We start from the raw sequence: 16,066 nt of genomic DNA on the forward strand, positions 1-16,066 counted from the left end.
AATGGGTGAATCACTGCTCGAAAGTCTAATAAATGTGGACCACAGGAACTGTGTAACATTACATTTCTGGCTCTCATTCATAGAAAGGAATCTTTTTAGGATATGAACAGAATCGGAGACAAATGTAATGTGTGCTTTCCTAAAATCTGGAACTGAAACAACGTAAAACAAAATACACAGATAACTTTACAGGAATTCTTGAGTAGACAGTGGCGCTGGACCTTCCATCATAGGACAGAAAAATAACTCCATAATCTTATGTAAACATGTCTGAAACCCATTCTTCCAGCAGACGTGACTCTGCAGAAGTACAAGATGGGATTAACCCTAATGCTAGGTACACACCATACAATTTTGTGTTAGATAGATGGTTCAATAGATATAGATAGATGTGAACGCAGGATGTTAACCCTTTGTCTGCTTCCATGCAAGCAGGGAGTAGACACTGCAGATTTATTGCATGAAATCTGTAAGCTGTTAGAGAAAGGTTTTGCTTTGAAGATTATGCTGTTGCTTATCTTTTAGAGTAGAGAGGAAGTTCTGAGTTTAGGTGCGATTTAAAACAAATTCTCTTATTCAGCCTTTCCACGTCTCAAATGAATCCTTTACCTCATCTGCTGCAATCTGTTCAAACTTCATCCTCATGCATTTTGTTTTGGACAGCTTCATTTGGCAACAATGCATAAAAATAAGTTCATATAGCAGTATGCTCTGGAAGATCACATGGGAGTTTAAAAACCAGATGTGAAATATGAGGTGAGCATATAAACTGCTAACTTGGAAATACAGGCCTAATATAAGCAAAGTTTTATAAACTGCCAGAGATACAAGAGCACTGAACAGACACTCTGCCAGAGCAGATTGTCGCCTACTAAAAGTGTTTAGTGTTTATTTGCGTGTACAAGACTGCACATGTACATGGAACAATCTTAGAAGGTCTGTCTATGCCAAAGAAAGACCTAAAAGGGTAACAGAAAATCCTCAACTAATAATACACTGAGCGAGTCATCTAATACAAATAACAGTCCTTGCTATTAACTAATAATACACTGTCCCTGAGATCATCTACAACTTTACAGCCCAAACTGCTAAAATGGAACTAAGCTCAAAATTTTCTCTCTGATGCAAAAGAGTAGCCACGGTATGATAACCTTTATGGACACAAAACATCTCTTTATTACAATTTATGGAAATCCTAAAAAACCCTGAACTTTAGAACTTTGTTTCACTTTGCAGGAAGCACTGAAGGGGTTAAGCCTCAGTGTTTACTGTATGGAGAGAGACTCCTGCAGTCTATTCACAGCTGCTGATAAGAACTAGTTAAAGCGGATCAGAGATGAAAAACTTACTATAACAAGTAACTTGTCTATATATCTTATCTAAAGTTTAGATAGTTTACACAGCAAATCTAGCTGCAAACAGCTTTAATAGAAAATGATTATTTCTTCCTGTGATACAATGACAGCAGCCATGTTGTTTGTAAACATTACACAGAGGCTGGCTAATCTGCACCTTGAGCACTCAGCCTGTGAAAAAAACCTAATCCCCCCTCCTCCCCTCTGCCTCTGAAATCAATGGCTAGTAACACCTCCTCCTCCTTCTGCCCAGACTGAGCTCCCATGAGCCCTTGCTATGACCAAGGCTCTCTGAAAACCAGTGGGCGTGGTTTATTTAGTTTATAGGGAATTAGAGTATTAAAACAAAAAAGTATTTGGCTTGAGGAATGCCCTATAAACAATAGGAAAGGTACACAATTATGCAAGGAGTAAAAGTTCACCTCGGATCCGCTTTAAACCAGGCCAAGGCAAACTACAGCCTGTGGCGTCAGGCTTATGTGTTCTGTGAATACGGCCCACCAATAGAGGGCCGGATTCCCCTCCGCTCCTCCTCCCTCGCTAAAAATGTATGTGCTGTGTGTAATGGGAAGCCTAACTCCTCCAATCGCACATTCCAGCGGCGATCTCTATGGCGACGGCGGCATCATGTGACCTGCCGCTATTACGTACCAACGTGTCATGGCATGGAGGTAGGCATGGAGATCTCAATGTGAATTTGGGTGAGTTAAAGCCTATTTCTGCTAGCCCTCGCAACTCTGCAGGGAGGGAGGCAGACAGGAATGCAGGAGTAGTGCGGGAAGCATGCAGGCTGCTACAGGAATGCAGACCGCAACTAGAAAGGTTTGCCCAGCCCTAAGTTGGACACTTTGATCTGGGTAAGCAAACACAAAGAGCAGTGGATTTCTTCAGAAAGTACAATATACATGGAATAGAGACTTTTCACTGTGTGCTGTGCAAGAGTAGGGTTCCGCTTTAAATCCCATGTACAGGCACAGATACAATTGTACTATCATATAGTTTAGTAATCTGAATGTTTAAAATGTTACATTTTTGTGCGAGAGGAAGCTTCCACAACTTCAGAATTAAAACCACACTGATCCTTTCCTTCATCACTTTTTTTTTCATATTAACATTTGAAATTAAGAAATATACCAATTTAAAGGTTAAAAATAAAGTTTGGAACCAATTGAACACATTTTTCGGTAGACAAATACATTTACATAAATCTGCTCACCAGTTGTGAAAGAGGAACAAATGATGGAGAAAGAGGGACAGGGGGATTGGGTTCCTAAAGAGGGACTGTCCCTTTGAAAAGGGGACAGTTGGGAGATATGGGGGTGTAGTGGTAGTGTTCAGACACCAGAGGGTGGCAAATTGCATAGAGACATTCTGATCAGTTAGTGTTTAATACTTAGGCAACTATGTAAACACTTGGCAAGATGGAGAGGGGAGAGCACATACAGCAAGCAGCGGCCACTGGCAACACAGCTCCCCACTGAGTAAAACACTCGCTGAGAGGTTGTTTGGTGGTCATGAGCTGCACCCACAGACATGAGATCACAGTCCCCTCTGGCCATACTCCACTGTCATCTCCTGCCCATGTAAGAAAACAGACAGCCTAGGTTGTAATCCAACAGTGCAATCACAAAGGAGAATTCATAGATCTGAGACTAAACTTGTCACTTAGAATAGACATGTGCTGCCTTCTCTTCTGTCATAAACTGACTGCTTATTACAACACATCTATTTCTATAAACAGCCATGGAATATATAATTAGTCTAAACATAAAACAAGAAATTGGTGGTTTGAGCGTGACTATCCCAAACAGTTAAAACAAATCCTCTAGATAACATTTAACTCACTCATTGCAAAATAATATGGAATAGTTAAGCGTTTAACAACTTGCCTTTCCACAACAGTTTCCATTTGCTGAAATTATCTGTAAGACCAAATAGTTGTCCTGATTGTATAGTATGTTGAACTGCTCTACAAAGTGGAGTACAATTCCAATAAAATGTGTGTTCTATATGGAAATAGACCCGCTGTGTCATCTGTAGGGAGGAAAGTCCACCAATACCGCCCATTTTTAATGAGAAACTGTACCGGCGAAAACAATGAATAACATTTCTTATTGATTACAATATTAATTAATAGATTAGTCAGTGTTTGCTCATTGTAAAATCTTTACATTGTGAAATTTATTACGGTGTTGACATCTTGAGTTCTGCCAGGTGATCTGTGCAGAATGCTTATATCTGAGAGTTCTATGCACAGAGGGAGAGATTGCTTGCATGGCAGTTGGAAAAAGCCATTATTTCCCACAATGTAACATGGCTCACAGACAGAACCCTGGTCATGACATCACGCTGTAGGAGGGGTTTCACCACAATATCAGCAACACAGACACCCCTACCCCTCCCCCTTAATCTATTTCAGAGAAGGTAAAGATTTCTTATGGGAAAAGGGGTATTTGCTACTAATTGTGATGAAGTTCAATCCTGGTTTAAAGTTCCTCTTTAAACTGTTTTTGTGTATTTTTTTTTTTTTCTGTTTATCGTAAATCAGTCCGCTTATGTTTCTATGCATGTTCTTCAGGGTAACACCCGCTGTCTCAGTGTTATCCTGGACTCCGCACTCTCCTTCACCCCCACATCCAAAACCTCTAGAAGTCCTGCAACTTCCACCTCTGTAACATCTGCAAGATCCGCCCTTTCCTGACCTCTGTCACTACCAAACTCCTCTTCCATGCCCTCATAATTTCCCACCTTGACTACTGCAATGCCCTTCTGTCTGGTCCCCCTATGGCCTGAATTTCCCCGCTGCAGTCCGTCATGAATGCAGAAGCCAGAATTATCCCCTCTGTAAATCCCTCCACTGGCTTCCTATCCAGTCCAGAATCAGATTCTAGATACTGTGTCTGGCCTACAAATCTGTCCACAAAACTTGCCCAACCTACATTTCCGATCTTACTCAGAAGTACACAGGGATGGGCTTTCGAGTAAGCAACTACTCGAATTCAAAATTAAAAGGAGGCTTGATTGCCTCAGGTGTGATCACGGGAGACAGCGGGTTACTTACCCAGAAAGAAGTCCGTTGGCTTCTGTGTGTCTCAATCCACTCGCATGCGACATATGAGACGCATTTAACGACTCACTACCGCACTTCCTCCATCCGGCTTGAAGGAGGAAGTGAGGCAGCGAGTCATGGAACGCGTCCCATAGGTCGCATGCGAGTGGATTGAGATGCATAGAAGCATATGTTAACAATATACTTGACAAAGTAAACTGGTAGGGGAAAAAGGTGCCCCTGGCGGGTACTTACCTCTGGAGGGGGAAGCCTCTAAATTCTAATGAGGCTTCCCCAGTCTCCCTCCGCCGCTGGCAGCCCATCATATGCGCAGTAGCAGCTCTCCTCTCAGGCTCCAGCAGAAATAGCCAAGCTCAATTGGGTCTGCTCTACTGCACAGCAGCTTGCGTCAGCACAGTAGAGGATGCGATCGATCTCGGCTATTTCCATCAGAGCCTGAGTGGAGAGCCGCTACTACGCATGCCGATAACTACCTGACAAAGATCTTCAGCAGTCCCAGCTCTTGATCCCCTCTGCTGTGGAGGACAGGATAAGCCTCTTTAGAATCCAGAGGCTTCCCTTTCCCGAGGTAAGTACCCCCCAGGGGCACTTTTTTTCTTACTGGTACACTTTAACCTCGCCCCCTTCCCAACCAAGCCAATACCGCTTCTTAATACCCAATCCTAACCTCTGCCTGCATAAAACTCTTCAGCATGCCCAACTTTAAAATATTTCCTTCTTAGCCCTAATCTCCCTCTTAATGTTATACCATTCCTGACACTGTACCCAAACCTCACCATTTAACATTTTTCCCTTTCCTAGTGTGAAAATCTAACCCACCCAGTGACAACTTAAACTAATCCCTTTCCTGATGCCAAAAAAATACCCTTGCTAATCAGCAAAGTGCTTCAGAAATATATAATAATACTACAGAATGCATCTCCTAGTACCTGCATTCATGCATCCACAAATGCGAGTACTGTCGGACATGCTTTATTTACCATTCCAGAGATGCCTCTACGCTGTCCTATGTCTGCAAAGAGCATTAGTAGACAGTCTCCACTAGCCTGAATGGAGAAGTCATCCACAAGCTGTAGGATCCTTTATGGCAGGTGTGCTCATACTTTCTCGGCTTGCGAGCTACTTTAAAATTTGCCGAGGCCAGGAAATCTACCGACATGTAAAATGCACGCGGAACCCCTCAACCCCCCCTCCCCCTCCCTGAAAGTTAGTAAGGTATATGTGCCTTCAGTATAGGTTAGCTGGGTATATGTGCCTTCAGTATAGGTTAGCGTTCTACAGCTGCTGGCTGCAAAATTCAATGGGATGCGGCAACTAGGCCGCGATCTACCAATCAGGCGGTCGCGATCGACCTATTGGGCAGCCCTGCTCTAGGGCCTGGAGTGGGCAGTGGAACAAAACATAAATAAACTAGGCAGCACAGTGGTTTAGTGGGTTACAAACTCGCCTTGCAGCGCTGGTTCCTGATTCGAATCACAGCCACGGCGCTATCTGCATGGAGTTTGTAGGTTATCCCGTGTCTACCACATCCCAAAAACATACAGATAAGTTACCATAATTAGCCTCCCACTAAATTGGCTTTAGACTACAATGGACATATGACTATGGTACAGTGACAAGACTATATACTCTGTAAATGCTGCAGGTGATGTCAGCACTATATAAATACTAATACTAATCATAATAATAATAATAATAATAATAATAATGTTGCTGTGAGTGATAAACTCCTGATTACTACAGTCCTGGCCAAAAGTTTTGAGACTATCAAAAATATTAGTTTTCACAAAGTTTGCTAATAAACTACTTTTAGATCTTTGTTTCAGTTGTTTATCTGATGTACTGAAATATAATTATAAGCACGTCATACGTTTCAAAGGCTTTTATTGACAATTGCATGAGATTTATGCAAAGAGTCAGTATTTGCAGTGTTGGCCCTTCTTTTTCAGGACTTCTGCAATTCGACTGGGCATGCTCTCAATCAACTTCTGGGCCAAATCCTGGTTGATAGCAACCCATTCTTTCATAATTACTTCTTTGAGTTTTTTAGAATTAGTTGGTTTTTGTTTCTCCACCCGCCTCTTGAGGAATGACCACAAGTTTTCAATGGGATTAAGATTTGGGGAGTTTCCAGGCCACGGACCCAAAATTTCAACGTTTTGGTCCCCGAACCACTTAGTTATCACTTTTGCCTTATGACACAGTGCTCCATCATGCTGGAAAATGCATTGCTCTTCAAACTGTTGTTGAATTGTTGGAAGAAGTTGCTGTTGGAGGGTGTTTTAGTACCATTCTTTATTCATGGAGGTGTTTTTTGCCAAAATTGTGAGTGAGCCCACTCCCTTGGATGAGAAGCAACCCCACACACGAATGGTCTCAGGATGCTTTACTGTTGGCATGACACAGGACTGATGGTAGCGCTCACCTTTTCTTCTCCTGACGAGCCTTTTTCCAGATGCCCCAAACAATTGAAAGGGGCTTCATCAGAGACTATGACTTTGCCCCAGTCCTCAGCAGTCCATTCACCATACTTTCTGCAGAAGATCAATCTGTCCCTGATGTTTTTGGGAGAGTAGTGGCTTCTTTGCTGCCCTTCTTGACACCAGGCCATCTTCCAAATGTCTTCGCCTCACTGTGCGTGCAGATGCGCTCACACCTGCCTGCTGCCATTCCTAAGCAACCTCCTAAGCAACCTCTGCACTGCTTGCACTCCGATCCCACAGCTGAATCCTCTTTAGGGGACGATCCTGGTGCTTTCTGGACTTTCTTGGACGCCCTTAAGAATTGAACCTCTTTCCTTGAAGTTCTTGATGATCCTATAAATTGTTGATTTAGGTGCAATCTTAGTAGCCACAATATACTTGCCTGTGAAGCCATTTTTATGCAACGCAATGTAGGCTGCACGCGTTTCTTTGCTGGTCACCATGGTTAACAATGGAAGATCAATGATTTCAAGCATCCCCCTCCTTTTAACATGTGAAGTCTGCCATTCTAACCCAATCAGCCTGACATAATGATCTCCAGCCTTGTGCTCGTCAACATTCTCACCTGAGTTAACAAGAGGATTACTGAAATGATCTCAGCAGGTCCTTTAATGACAGCAATGAAATGCAGTGGGAAGTTTTTGGGGGGGGATTTAGTTAATTTTCAATTTTCATGGCAAAAAAGGACTATGCACTTCATCTGAACACTCTTCATAACATTCTGGAGTATATGCAAATTGCGGTTATAAAAACGGTACTTATCCGTTAGCCGGGCGCATCCGACAGGTGGCGCTAATTACTCTTCCCCCTCCAGGCCGACATGGATAGTAGGGAAAGATGTAACTCTGGTGGAGTTGTGTCGCCACCTGCCGGATGCGCCCGGCTAACGGATAAGTACCTTAAAAACTTAAGCACCAACTTTTCTAATTTCCAATATTTTTGACAGTCTCAAAACTTTTGGCCAGGACTGTAGATGAGTGGGAGCAGATGCTGGGGAGATTTGGTGGGGGGGTATCGGCATTTAGGATAACTGAATGTAGGCAAAACCGAAGAAATACAGCAGAGGAGCCACCCTCGAAAACGTGGACTGCACGGTTAATATGCAAGTTTGTGTCAGGCTGCCCAGTGATCAGCTAAAGTAAATGCATTGGACATATTCCTCTTGCACATTACGAAAAGTTGTTGCTGTAGAAAAATGGGATCTCTAATGCCTGGTACACATGAAGCAACTTCCCTGATCCACAGGATGAATCAATAATTCCCGACCTGTCTGATCTGATCCTGAGAACAGGATTGATTTTTCAGATCAGAACTGCACAAAATCAATCTAGATCAGGAGCAGATTGGAGATGATCAATAAAACCTGTGGATCTGAATGCAAATTAATTTGTGTGTACCAGGCATAGGATAGGAGCATAGCATAGCACAGGCATAGGATACTGGGGTCTGATAACAGATTCAAAAGATTAAAACCGATAAATAGGATCAGAAGCACCCAGGGGTGTATAAAAAGATTAAAGGTTTAAGAGGAAGGAGGCTTGCCTGGAAACCAAGTCACTGGACACAGGAATACTCAAAAGCATTTTTGAGGCATCTGGTCTCTCATTTTAATCTTTTCATAAATCCTTAGGCACCTTTTATAGTCAGTAAGGCTACGTGTACTTTGTATGCACACTTATATTTTAAAACAAACTATTCCTTTTAGTTCACTGATTTCTTCCTATTGTGCCATCAAATATTCACTGGTAATATTTAGGACTTGTTCCCAATAGGAATGAATGAAATGAAGTGCACTGTGTTGATGACTATTAAAAGGGAACTAAGCACCTTTTTCCCTTAAATTTCTCTTGGTTTCTAATAGCTAAAGGAGCGGCCATGTTCCCCCCAAATCAAGGATAGCTCTATTGGCATGACCAAGATTCATACAGACATTGCCCAAAGCAAGAGGGAAGAATGGGTACATGGAACTGGGTGGGGTATAAGTCACAAATGCTATCTTCACACCTTCCTTCTGAATAAACTGAGTTTGCTGGTTAGTCTGTACCTCTTTGAAGCAGTTGTCCTAATTACCCAACCCCCCTCTGTTGAGGAAAGGTATTGTTTACTTCTTGCTAATGTGTGCAATAAGACAATTTTAAGTCCTTAGCTGCCTGAAACCTCTGCGGTCGGGCAGGCTGCTGAAGTAGGCTAATAAAACCTCTGCTAACTTTTAAATGTAAAAAGAAAAAAGGTATAATTGAATTTTTTTTTTAATAATGAGAAATTATTGGCATGCATTTTTAATGTTGTATTGAGATGACCTGGTTGCTAAAAAGGATGCTCCGTTCACTTTAAGGGCTCAGCCATACTATAAGCGCTAAAAAAAAGAAAAAAAAAATCACTCCCATGCACGGTCATTAAAAGCGCAGTAAAAAATCCCGTAAAAATTGCCCCAAGCGAGATTGCGGCAATTTTTAACCGCGATTTTAATGACTGAATAGTAGAGATTTTTAACAAGCGCTAATCAAATCACAAGCTTTAAGAAAAATGCTTATAGTGTGGCTGAGCCCTTACAGGCATACCCGAGATTTGTGTGAGAAAAACAGGTCAAAGCACCAAAATGCAGCATGCAGAATGTATTATGATGCACTGAAAAGGGTACATTGTGAATTAGCACTATTAAAAATAAATGTATTATTATTTGCCTTTACATGGTTTCTACATTGTACATGCAACATAAAATAAGCAAATGGTGAACAAGCTCTTGGGGAACGCTCACACCTCCATAGAGCTGAGTGGAGCACATTGGTAGGTACTGCCCTCAGTGAGTCTCCAGCAGTCATGCGGTGCAACCCCATTCAGTATAATAAAAGAGGGCCATTAATCCAGCACTTCAAGATGCTATTGCCCAGGCTTTATATGTATATCTACCTTGCTGTCACTGGATTAGTTCAGCTGTTGCAAAAAAGTAACAAAGCCTCTTGTGCAGGTAATTACGCAGAGAAGTAAGAAATTGTGGACAGTCTGAGGCTCGGTTCCCAGTTGTGCCGGGCCAGTGGGAGAGGCTAGAGTAATGTCTGCTCCTATGGTCGAGCTGGAGCCCAGGGTGGATGCACTTCTCCGTAGGCTATGGGGGGGGGGGGGGGGGGGGAGGGAACCCATCAGCTTGCCTGGGATTATCGCGGACTACACAAAAGTGCGGCCCGCTTACTGCAACAGATCCATTGTAGAGTGACAAGTGGGAATGGCTCCTTTTTATAAAACAGGAGCTGTTCACTCAAGGGGCTCGATTCACAAAACTGTGCTATCACAGCAGTTATCACGCGAGCTGCCACTCGCCGAAGTTTTCATGCGAACAGTGTGACTTCACGTAATAAGCAAAGGTTTGTGCTTGATCACGTGCACTTTTTACATGACAAGTGCACATGATCGCGCGTAAACCTCTGCTTATCATGTGAAGTCACGCTATTCGCTTTTATAACGGATGTATCGATAGGGAAGGCTCTGGATCCTATAGCCTTCCTGGTCCTCTCATGGGGTCCTAGATCCAGTGTTAACCACGTTGCATGTACTGGACAAACAGGTCGAATATGCCTTCGGGAAACCTTCAGAAGCACTTGCTTACTTGAGTGGTTCTGAAGGCGAGCGGGTCCATACTGCACAAGACAAGCACGCAAGCGGAATACAGAACTGCCCGTCTTCAGAAGCACTCACATCCCTGAGTGCTTCAGAAGCCTTACAAGGGCTCCCGGAATTCAGATGGGTGACAGCGCTCCAACAAGAACACAGAGGGCAGGGAAAGCTCTATAGCAGAGCTCCCCAACCCTGTCCTCCAGACCCACCAACAATACATGTTTTGCAGGAAACCACAAACATTCACAGGTGTCTCAGCAGAGCTGATAAACTACCTCTGTGGATTTCCACAAAACATGCAGTGTTGGTGGCCTTGAGGACAGGGTTGGGGAACACTGCTCTATAGGATCCAGCACCTTCCCTCGTCATAGGAGAGTTTGACATTTTTTTCACTACATATTTGCTTTGAGATTAACAGAAAAAGATTGGGTTTGATGATATAGAAACTTGGGCAGCATAAACCTATGTTTATTACAGATTGTTTAACCACTTAACATCTCAGTCGTTTTCAGCTTATGCATCCGAGCAATGTTCACCTCCCATTCATTAGCCTATAACTTTATCACTACTTATCACAATGAACTGATCTAGATCTTGTTTTTTCCGCCACCAATTAGGCTTTCTTTGGGGGGTACATTTTGCTAAGAGCCACTTTACTGTAAATGCATTTTAACAGGAAGAATAAGAAAAAAAATGAAAAAATTCATTATTTGTCAGTTTTCGGCCATTATAGTTTTAAAATAATACATGCCTCCATAATTAAAACCCACGTATTGTAATTGCCCATTTGTCACAGTTATTTCACCATTTAAATTATGTCCCTATCACAATGTATCGCGACAATATTTTATTTGGAAATAAAAGAGCATTTTGCATACATCACTATTTACAAGCTTATAAAAAAAAAATAGAGAAATATTTCATCTTTACATAGATATTTAAAAAGTTTAGACCCTTAGGTAAATATTTATGTGTTTTGTTTTTTTTATAGTAATGTTTTTTGTTTTTTTTTATTAAACATTTTATGTGGGCATTTTTGGGAGGGTGGGATATAAAAGTGTTTTATTTGGGGAAATATTTGTGTATTGTAATGTTTTTTTACATTTACTTGTACTTTTACTTTTTGGCCACAAGATGGCAATCTCGAGTTTGTTTACATGACGTCACTCTAAGCGTACAATGTACGCTTAGAGGGACACAGCTTCAGAAAGAGCGAAGCTTCCGAGAGAAGCTGTCGCTTTTTCGGCGGGGGAGAGGAATCAGTGATCGGGCTCCATAGCCCGATACATTGATTCCGTGGCTACCGAATCCGCGGCCGGGAGTGCGCGTGCGCGATCGGCCGTGGGAGCGCGCCTGTCCTCCTTGACGTTTTTATACGTCAAGGAGGAAAAAGTGGTTAAAATTCTTTGTAACAGAAGCAAAACTACCATTTCTATGCAGGGAATGAGGTTTACCCTGTGTTATGGGGCACTACGAAAATGTAAATGAGTTCTCCATCAGAACTGGTTTTAGCTGATCCAGTGATTGCAATTACCTTTCTGAGTGTGGAAGTATTTTCTCCAATGTACATTAAACTTTATTTGTAATTTTCTTCATCTTGGACTTGTGTTGGACAGGTCTCAAATATTATAATCTCATAACTGAAAGGGACAGGGTTATAGTTTGACTGGTCCGCACAGCTGAAACCTATCCTGACTTTGTCCCAACGAGCAACACAAACCTAAACTCACCTAAAACGCTATACTAAACCCAAGCCTAAGTTCACATCGCTAAGCAACTGCGATTTCGCAGTGCGATTTTCAGAGCAATTTTTAAAGCAATGTGCGTTTTAATACATTGCAGAATCACTCTGAAAAATGATACATACATCAAGATTTAGATTTGAAAAATATCGAAATGCTGCCATGAGCACACCCTAAAAGGGTGACACTGCACTAGTGTTTTGCTGAGCGCTGGTGATTAGCAAGCGCGGCACAATCACTTCCAGTGTGAACCAGCCCCAATACCCCGCTCTCAACACTCTGCCGGCACTACAAGATAATGGCTGCTTCAGATGTTTATGCTCTATTGTTCCTTCCAGGGGCCTCAGATGTGGTCTATACAAATACCAAGACCCATAGGCTCTCTGACTCACCCGTGATGACGTTCACACCTACAGACCGATTGCTCAAACACCTACCCAAGGAGAGGGGTGAGGTGTTCTCGCTGCATATCCATGCAAGAGATTGCACACTATTTCAACTGTAAAGGTTTTACACATCAGGACCGCCTCTATATCCTCTCTCCCTTCAGGTGTCTTAGTCTCTCACACCGTGCCACGCAATTTCCACCAACTGCGTTTGCGTTTTGAAACACATTCTTATTCACTTGAATGAGAATTGCGGTAGTGATTTTACCACTATTTTCAAAATCGCAGTGATCCTGCCACGATTATCATTCCAGTGAATAAGGATGCCTTTTTGAAAATGCAAACACAACGAAACGCAGCGACTCCAAAGGACACCTGAAGTGAGAGGGATATGGAGGCAGTCATTTACTTCCTTTTAACCACTTCCCCTCCCCCGGGACGAGTAACTATGTCCCTGCAAAATTTCATAAGTGCTTGCAGGGGTGTAGCTACTACGTCCCTCCCCTCCGCGCACTACCACTTGCCCCCAGTGCTCGTTACCGCCGCTGATCGTTAGCCGCTAGATTAATGAATGGGAACACAGTTCATTAAGTCCCTGTGTGAATGATCGCAGCCGTCATTCTCGAAACCCATTCACGCAGTTCTTCCTGATTGAGTACTAATACTACGCATTCAGAAAACTCTACAAGGACATCTTGTGGCCAAATAATAAAATTACATCTGCATTTTCTTTTCAATAAAGGACCTCTAGTTTTTGACTTATTTTTACCTTTTAAAATTAACCCCTGGCGATTAGAAATAAACAAAAAAACAAAAACAAATAGTTACCTTAGGGACTGAACTTTTTTAATATATAGGTCAAGAGGGTAGATTACAAGCCCATAATTTATAAATTAATAGTAATCAGGGATAGACCCGAAACTGAAAAAAATGCACCTTTATTTCCAAATGATATATTGGCGCCATACATTGTACTAGGGAAAGATTTTAAACGTTGCAATAACCAGGACAAATGGGGAAATCCAATGAGTGGGTTTTAATTACAGTAGCATGTATTATTTTAAAACTATAATGGCCGAAAACTGAGAAATAATGAATTTTTTCAATTTTTCTATTCTTTTTCCTGATAAAACACTTTTAGAATAAAATAATTATTAGCAAAAAATACCCCCCAAAGAAAGCCTAATTGGTGGTGAAAAAAACAAGATATAGATTATAGATTGTTTTGTTGTGATAAGTAGTAATAAAGTTAGACGAATGAATGGAAGGAGCGCTGACAGGTGAAAATTGCTCTGTTTTTTAAGGGGAAAAACCCTTCGAGGTGAAGTGGTTAAACAATGCAGATTGCCTGGCTGTCCTGCTGATCCTCCTCACCAAGTGGAAATTGGGTCTTGGCAAGGAATTTTAGCTTGCTTTTCTTTACAACATTGTCTAATTTAATTGAAGTTTGTGGCATTGGTCTATGCACAGCTCTCTTAAAGTTCGGGGTACAAGCATTTACATCAGTTTAAGGTCTGGAGTCTGTATTTTGACTGGACCATAGTATCAAATATACAGAGACAGATGGCCTAATCTATTACACAATACAAGGTCTACTTTAACAGCCGAAGTGCTCAATTACCTGAACATTCTTCACTGGTGCCGTCCGCCTCAGGCAGAGTTCCTTCTGGTGGTTTTGAAGCCATAATGGTGTCACTGAAAGATGAAAACAGCGTGTTATGCGATCTTCTAAGATTCTCTCTTTCATATAAGATGCAAGCCACACATTGCATGAATGAGATAAAGTCTGATCTCCAGCACAGCTAGCCTACAGACTCAAACAGGAGAATTGCAGCCAAGGGAAAGCATGATTTCAGGAATAAACAACTGCTTTCCAAGGTGCTGACAATGTACAGTGCTGGGAAAAAAAATTACTTTCCTGCTGCACGATTTCCTCTATTTTTGCTTATCTAATACACTTAATGGTCTCTAAACAAAATTTAACATGATGCAAAAACAACCTCAATAAAAACATGGTTTGTAAATGCCCATTTCATACTCATATGATCTTTGAAAAAAAAAAGTGTAACAGCCCCCATACCTACTAAGTGATTTTTCTGAACAATGTTTTGCAACAATTTTTTGCGACATTTTGCATTTGTTAAAAACGCATGTCACCCGTGGCGATCAGTCATTTTTGAAAAACACCATGTTGGATGAAATCGTACAGGATTGTTCTGATCCACATTCACTTTTGCAGGTTTTACCATGATCGTGTAAACTAGTTTCTGACGGTGCAAACCAGGCTTTCAGATCTGGCCAGATGGATTGGGAAACAATAGTTCGTCAGTGGAGATTCCCAATCCATCTTGGCCATAATCTGCAAGTGGGGGGAGGGGGGGGGGATATTTAACAATATGGGATTGCCTGTGGGGGGAGAAAGTCATGCATTTTTTTTAACATGGTGAGCTATGTGAGGTTTCATTACTCTGACACTTCTGGCCTAGCATAAAAGCGAACCCGAGCTCTTACAGAACACATGATGAAAAGTCTTTATTCCACATAGAGTTGCTGAAGAAATGTACTTCTCTAGGTTTATTTAGGCAGATCAGCGTGTCTTATCAGCAACTGAATAGACTGCAGAAGAGTTCTGCCTTCTGCAAAAGTGGAACCAAGTAAAACTTCAGGTTTTCTAAGAATTTCCATAAATTGTAATGAAGATTTTTTTGCCCCCTAAAGGTTATTAATGCTGTGGATAATCTTTAAAGGGAACCTAAACTGAGAGGGATATGGATTGTTTCTTGTTAAGCAATACCAGTTGCCTGGCAGTCCTGCTGATCTCTTTGGCTTCAGTAGTGGCTGAATCACACACCTGAAACAAGCATGCAGCTAATCCAGTCTGACTTCAGTCAGAGCACCTGATCTGTATGCTTGTTGAGGAGCTGTGGCTAAAAGTATTAGAGACACAGGATCAGCAGGAGAGTCAGGCAACTGGTATTATTTTAAAAGGAAAAATCCATATCCTTCTCAGTTTAGGTTCCCTTTAAGGCAAGAGAGGAAGTACTGAGATGAAGTTGAAGAGGCACATATACTATGAGCCCAAATGGGGAAAAGCAGAGTGCCCCTTGTACAAAGGCAACTTGCAGCGCAGGTCATAAAGCCACAAAAAGTAAAACCCATATATGTAAATATTTGATCATTTACATTGACACATTGTGTTCTGTGATATCCTGGGTTTGTCAGTTATGGCAAATAGTTGCTGTGTGTCACACAATTTCCCAGCCACCTCTAGTGTGCTGGCTGTAATGCAGAGCAGCTGGCTGGAAGGAATTGTTTTCTCAAAGTGCAACAAGAGGAAATGCCTTTGGTGCAAAGGGTCACATTCAGTCTGTAATTACTCAGAGCGAAACAGCAATGGCACAAGAAGCAGCTATTTCAT

The 16,066-nt window shown here is 41.9% G+C and overlaps 1 protein-coding gene across 5 annotated transcripts in view; it reads right to left on the reverse strand.

Moving 5' to 3' along the window:
- KIAA1210 (KIAA1210 ortholog) overlaps window positions 1–16,066 on the reverse strand; it is a 192,300-nt gene that overhangs the window by 61,660 nt on the left and 114,574 nt on the right. For all 5 annotated transcript variants that reach the window (XM_068251073.1, XM_068251077.1, XM_068251072.1 and 2 more), the window contains one exon: window positions 14,270–14,343. In XM_068251073.1, coding sequence (XP_068107174.1) covers window positions 14,270–14,333 — 64 coding nt within the window. In that variant the 5' untranslated portion in view covers window positions 14,334–14,343. The remainder of the gene's footprint in view (window positions 1–14,269; window positions 14,344–16,066) is intronic.

This window comes from Hyperolius riggenbachi, chromosome 8 (genome assembly GCF_040937935.1).
Source record: "Hyperolius riggenbachi isolate aHypRig1 chromosome 8, aHypRig1.pri, whole genome shotgun sequence".
In the NCBI taxonomy this organism is placed as follows: domain Eukaryota; kingdom Metazoa; phylum Chordata; class Amphibia; order Anura; family Hyperoliidae; genus Hyperolius; species Hyperolius riggenbachi.